General features: G+C 53.1%; 1 protein-coding gene across 1 annotated transcript in view; it reads left to right on the forward strand.

Annotated features, from left to right (window-relative positions):
* Window positions 1-1,338: 1,338 nt before the first annotated feature.
* Window positions 1,339-6,218, forward strand: part of RIC8A (RIC8 guanine nucleotide exchange factor A) — a 9,972-nt gene continuing 5,092 nt past the window's right edge. Inside the window, 4 exon segments of the mRNA XM_005426490.3 lie at window positions 1,339-1,512; window positions 3,762-3,809; window positions 5,864-6,216; window position 6,218. The exon segment at window position 6,218 is cut by the window's right edge and continues 255 nt beyond it. Of these exon segments, the coding sequence (XP_005426547.1) occupies window positions 1,429-1,512; window positions 3,762-3,809; window positions 5,864-6,216; window position 6,218 (486 nt within the window). The 5' untranslated portion in view covers window positions 1,339-1,428.

Below are 6,218 nucleotides of genomic sequence, written 5' to 3' on the forward strand. Positions count from 1 at the left end.
AAATACGGAGGGAGAATTGGGGACAAAAATGGGGCTTTGGGGACAAGAATAGGGGGCTAGGGACGAAAATAAGTTTTGGGGAAATAATTAGGAGGTTTGGAGGGGAGGAAATAGAGGTTTGGCGGTAAAATAGGGGCTTGGGATAAAAATAGAGGTTTGGGGGAAAAATAGGGGCTTGAGATGAAAATAGATGTTGGGGGGGGAGGAATGTAGGGGTTTAGGGACATAAACAGGGTTATGGAGACAAAAAAGGGGGTTTGGGGTTTACCCAGATGGTGGGGGAAGGAGGTGTCAGTGTGAGGAAGCAGTAGGAGTATGGAAATGGGATGTGCCCTATGGTCCATTGGTTCATGTCATCCCCCAAAAGCAGAGGTGGATCCCCTGCATCCCAGCCCCTGTGCATGGGGATGCTGTGTCCCTGCCCCGGGCCAACCCAGCCTCCTGTATCCGCAGCTTTCTGCCTTCCAAAATGCAGGATCTGCCTCTTTTGGTCGCTCGAAAAGCCTCTCTAGGGCTGCGTGGGCAGGAGGGGACAGCCCGTGTGATTCCCAAGCCCCGGGCGCCCTGGGCCTGGGATCCCGGTTTGTTGAGCTTGGTGTGACCAGCTCAGCCCATCCTCATGGCAACACGGAAGCCGAACACATGTCCGAGCCCAAATCTGCTGGATTTCCCCCCACTGCGAGCCACGTCCCAGCACCGTGGGCTCCGTGAGCCGCTAACCCGGTGCCGTGTCCAAAATAATCCCGCGGAGCTGCGCATCTGCTCGCCGGCAGTGTCGGCAGGGACAGCCTCTCCCGGCGGCTCCGGACGCGCCTTTTGGCCGCGCCTGCAGGGACCGGCCATCATCCAAGCCGCCACCAAACCCTCCCCGATCTGCTTCCCACCACCGGCCAAGGTAGCTCTGCCTGCAGCCGGAGGATGCTCTCCCGCCCGGCTGCCTCGCCGCTCCATCCCTTGTCACTCCACGGGAATGTTTCTGGCTTTATTTGTTATTTTCCCCCCGTGCGGCAGCAGAATTCAGGGCAGGCGGGGAGGAGGAGGAGGCAGGGAGCTATTTCAGGGAGCTGCTGTTATCTGCTCCACGTTAATCCCCAGCTGGTGGGGGGAAGGTTTTCCCTGAGTGCTTTCCCGGGAGGGCATATATTAAACATTGAAAAGCAAAGCGAGGAAGAAGAGGATTAGCAGGAGAGAGAGGAAGCTGGTTGCTGGCTTTGCTCAGGTTATCCATCTGCTCCACTTTTATGGATGCAGCAGTGTGAGAAATATCACTTGGGATTTTTTTGTGTTGCGTTTTTTCCCTCCTCACTCTCTCCACCCCCTTTCTCTCTTCCCTCTCAGAGGTCTGTGTGCTGAGCTGCTTTTCCATCACCCTGGAAATCCCCTCGTTCCCCTTTCTCCGGGCTGTGCCGTAGCTGAGCTGTTGGGATAATGGAGCTCCAGGCTGTGGTATCCACGCTGGAAAGTGGGGAGCAGGACACGGTTCTCAAGGTGCTCCAGGTCTACAACCAAGAGGTGAGTGAGCATCAATGCTTCCCTCAGCTCAGGGACTCCTGAAAAAATTATTATCCAGATCCCAAGAAAGCCTGGCCAGGAAATAAGAGTCAGGGTGAGGACTGAGTTAGGAGGAGCTTTTTTGTTAAGGCAGTTTTGGAGGCGCTGAGAGAGCCCAGGGAGGAGCTGCAGGTGAAAGGATGTTGGGATTTGCAAGTCAAAAGATGGTTGCAGGTGACTGCTGGGATCTCGTATGGGCATGGCTCTGAAAGCAGTAAATAATGAATGTAGAACATCAAACCCCAATGATCTGGAAGCAGAGAGGGGAGCATTTCTAGCCTTAAAGCAGGAAAAGATTATCCATGGTGATAAATCTCTGCTTGGAGAGAGGAGACTGAGGGGAGACCTCAGCCTTTTACAGCTTCCTCCTGAGTGGAGGAGCAGCTCCAATCTCTGCTCTCTGACCAGTGACAGGACCCAAGGGAACAGCTGGAGAGGTTTAGGTTGCGTATTAGGAAAAGGTTCTTTCCCCCAGAGGGTGGTTGGGCACTGAGCAGGCTCCCCAGGGAGTGGGCACAGCCCCAAAGCTGCCAGAGCTCCAGGAGTGTTTGGACAACGCTCTCAGGCATAGGGTGGGATTGTTGTGGTGTCTGCACAGGGCCAGGAGCTGGACTGAATGGATTGTGTGGGTTCCTTCCAGCTCAGGATATTCTATGGCTCTCTGAAATCTTGTTTGAAACAGGCTCTGGTTGTCAGGGAAATTTCCTTTGGAGGTTTCCCCTGAGAGGGGCTGGCCCTGTGGATCACTCTGACTCACTCTGCACCAGGCTGGAGTAGGTGGAAGCCAGGAGGGAAAACCTGAGGAATATTTTGCAAGAGTGTGTGAGAGAGAGAGAGAGAGCGCGTGTGGAACTATTCCTGACAGTCAGATTTGGAATGGGGAGAGATATTGGCCAAGAAGGAGCAGGTGTCTGTTAAGGACAGCACTGAGGATTAACAGCACCAGCAGCAGGTGCAGCACCAGCATCCTCGGGCTGCAAACAGTGTCTGTGTGCCCCCAAACCATATTTCCTGTTGGATTCCCCCAGCTGGGTCCTTCCTGGGGTATCAAGCCTAGGGAACTGCAAGCACAGGGTTTGCTGGCCCGTCTGGAGGAAATGGAGCAGTCAAAGAGGATTATGAAACTGCAGATAAACCTGGCATGGCCTGGCATTGCTTGTGCTGCAAGGCTGATGGTTCTGTATGCTTTTCCTGCGGATTTGTTTTAATTCACTGTTGTGCGTGCAGTTTTTGCTTGCTGGGAATATACTACAGCTAAAGCAAAACCCCAGGTCTGGCCAAAATATCCGCAAATGGGATTACAGCCTGAAAAGAGGATGTGCTGAGGGAAGAACAAGCAGCCTGCTTGTGGAACACAGCGGTGCCAGCCCTGAGCCATCAGCTCCTAGCAGTGTGGCTGGATCAGCTCACACACAGCCTGGCCAGAGGACACCTGTCCTGCCCCCACACCTGGGGCTGCTCCAGGCACTGTGTCCATCGCTGCTTCCAGGCTGGACAGAACCCTGGGCTCTTGATGACTGCACACACATAATCAGTGTTTTATGTATTTTCAATGTTTTTGTTCTCCAAGCTGGCATCAAATGCTCTCTTGGTCTGAACAAGGATTGCCTCAATGACTGGGAGGTGCTGCTTTTCCCCAGGCACCTGTGGTCTCTGGTTCCATGGAAGCAGGTTTGGTCAGGAAGGAGACTGGCAGTGAAGGACAAACAAAACAGCAAGAGAAACACAATGAATGTAGATCAGGAATGTTTGTTAGCACAGGGACAGGATGGAGTGCGGAGGTCAAGTCCTTTGTGTTTAAAGAACAGCCTGGGTAACCAGAAGGATCCATTCCCATGTACCAAGGAGACAGGACTTCTTTGGGTTAGGAAAAGGAATAATAAATATCAAGGGGAGGACGTGTAGGCACAGCTCAGTGGTATCAGTGAGCAGGGGAATTACCGGCTCTTATAGGATATTGGGATTGGGATGAGTACCCACTGTGCTGCTGCAGTATTTAAACTAAATCCATCTGTCAGCTGGCCTGTGGCACTGCACTGGTGCTGTGCGTCCAGGGGTGGTGCCCATGATGTGGGGGGGACTGTCAGGAGATGGTGTGTTTGCTGTTGCCGCATGTTTTGGACCTGCTGCTTTCCAGCTGAATGACTCTGCTCTGGTCCCATGGAGCTTTAACCTATTCCTCTTTCTGACTGATTTTGTTTTTCCCACAGAAATCTCAGTGCTTCATCTTCGAGGATGAGGAGCGGGAAGAAAGGAAGGTAAGCACAGGCTGCTTGCTTTCCTCCTCTGGTCAGTGTGTAAATCTGCTGCTCTGTGCTCATGTCCAGCTGGGCTTGGCAAGCAGCTCCCACAGGAGAAGAACTGAGAGTTTTCCATTAACTTGGTTAGGGAATTGTGTGCTTGTAGTGTCTGGCTCTGTTTTTTCCATCAGTGGAAAAAACAGTTTATCCAAACCAAACATAGTTGGTGGTTTTGGATAAAGGTGTGTATCCTTCTGACCCTAGCAATGGTTCCATGGTTCATTTAGTCCCAGCCATGGATATGATCTCTGGTGCCTCTGGACAGGGATCACAGCAATGCTGGCTCTCGGGGAGGGTGAGGGGCTCCCCTGGGAGCCAGCAGTGGGATTTACCAGGAGCTGTGTATTAGCAAATCCTTTGAGCTGGTGTAATCTGGCACTTGGAGGGAAGGACACTCTGCCTGCTCATTCCTGCTCCTGCAGCACTTTGTGACAGGGCAGGCCTCAGCCTGGCTGTTCTGCCATAAAAAATGACTGTTTTCCCTGGGTTGTTTTCCAGCTGGCTCAGTTCTCTGGTCAGTTCACTGGTGGATGGTGCCAATGCCTGTTAGCACAGCAAGTGCAGGCCAGGTGGCCTGGGTGGAGAGCAGGACCTCCTTTGGCTGTGCCAGGTCCAGCTGCTGCCACATGGAGAGTTCCAGGCACAGCCCGAAATGTGTGACTGCATCTGATGAGATCTGAGCTCTTTTGCCTTGCACTGACCCGCTGTGTGAGCTGGGACAGTCACACGGTGGCTTCAGGCACAGTGTCCCATTTGTGGGGTGTCTGCCATGAAATATGAGATGAACATCATCACTAGTTCCTGGTGCTTGGGTGTTCAGGTTGTTCAGCTTCAGGCACATACCCTGAGATCCCTTTCCCCTGAGCCAGCCTGAGGCTTTGGTTGCTGGGACTGTATCTGAAACTTTGTCTCCCTGTGAGGAAGGAGAAGAGGAACAGCTGTACTTCATAACTTCCCCAGGATGTGAGTGTGGGGCACACCATGAGCCTCACATTAAGGACTGAAGTTCAGTTTTTCTTCATTCCTTCCCTCAGCAGTTTCATTTCACCAGGGGAGAGTCAGGTGGGATATCAGGAGGAATTTCTTCATGGAAAGGGTGGTCAGGCTTTGGAAGAGGCTGCCCAGGGAGGTGATGTAGCCATCATCCACCTCTGGAGGTATTCAGGGAATGACTGTTCCATGCTCTGGTCTGATTGTGAAGGTACTGATTGATCACAGGTTGGACTTGATGGTCTTGGAGGTCTTTTCCAACCTGGATGACTCTCTGATTATTTTGAAGTGTAAGCAATGGGTCTGTTAAGCCAGTTACAAACCCCATTTTTTGGGTTCTTTAACTCTTGTAACACCACAGAAAGACCCATGCTCTGAGCTGTGTTGTGTTTGAGGCCTGGTGGGCTCCCCCAGCAGTGTGTGTGGGTTACTGGTGTGATGTGAAGTGCTGCCACACGTGGTTCAGCCTGAGCTGCCTGTGTCTGTGAGGCCTTACCTGTGCTCTCGTGCTGCTCCATGACTCACTGTTCCCCATGAGCTTTGCAGCTCCTGTGAATTGTGTTAGTGGGGCTCTGCCAGTCTGTACCCATGGAAGATCTGGGCCAGTAGGTCTCCAGACAGCACTGAAATTAAGGAGATACTGCTTATTTGAATCTCCTGAGGTCTCTTCACCTCTTTTCCCAAGGCATCAGGTGCTCTCCTCATGTCCCTTGTGTCCCATGTCCCTCCCTTGTGCAGTGGGCAGGTTGGCCCTGTCAGCCTGAACCATCCTCACCAGGGCAGAGCTACAACAGTGCCCTGTTTGTGCTCTCCCTTTACACCCAACACCCTCTGCAAGACATTTTTTCCTGGTTGTTCTTGCCCAGACTGGTCAGGATCAATGCTAGAGCCAGGCACTTCCTGAGTGCACACCTGAGCAGGCCCAGGGGACACTGCTGTTGTTCACAGCAGAGCATGCCAGTGCTGTAGGGAGCCCTGGGAAGAGTCAGTATCCAAGGCATTGCTTGTTTCCAACTGCACAGAAAATGGCCCAGCTGCTGATCAAGTTCTTGGAAAGGGAGCTGCAGCCATCCTGCCAGGTCACCTGCCTGGAGAGCATCCGCATCCTGTCCCGGGACAAGCACTGCCTCGACCCCTTCACCACCAAGGAGGGCCTGAAGACCCTCTCCAGGCACGCCGGCATCGATTACTCCGAGGAGCTCATCCGGGAGGTGCCAGACTTGGATGTAATCCTGGAATCCCTGAAATGCCTGTGCAACATCGTGTTCAGCAGCGCCATGGCGCAGGAGCTGACGGCGGAGGGGCGGCTGGTGGTGGGGCTGGCACGGCGCATCAAGCTCTACAACGAGCGGAGTCTTCCTCACGACATCAAGTTCT

Source organism: Geospiza fortis, unplaced genomic scaffold (genome assembly GCF_000277835.1).
Source record: "Geospiza fortis unplaced genomic scaffold, GeoFor_1.0 scaffold450, whole genome shotgun sequence".
Lineage (NCBI taxonomy): Eukaryota > Metazoa > Chordata > Aves > Passeriformes > Thraupidae > Geospiza > Geospiza fortis.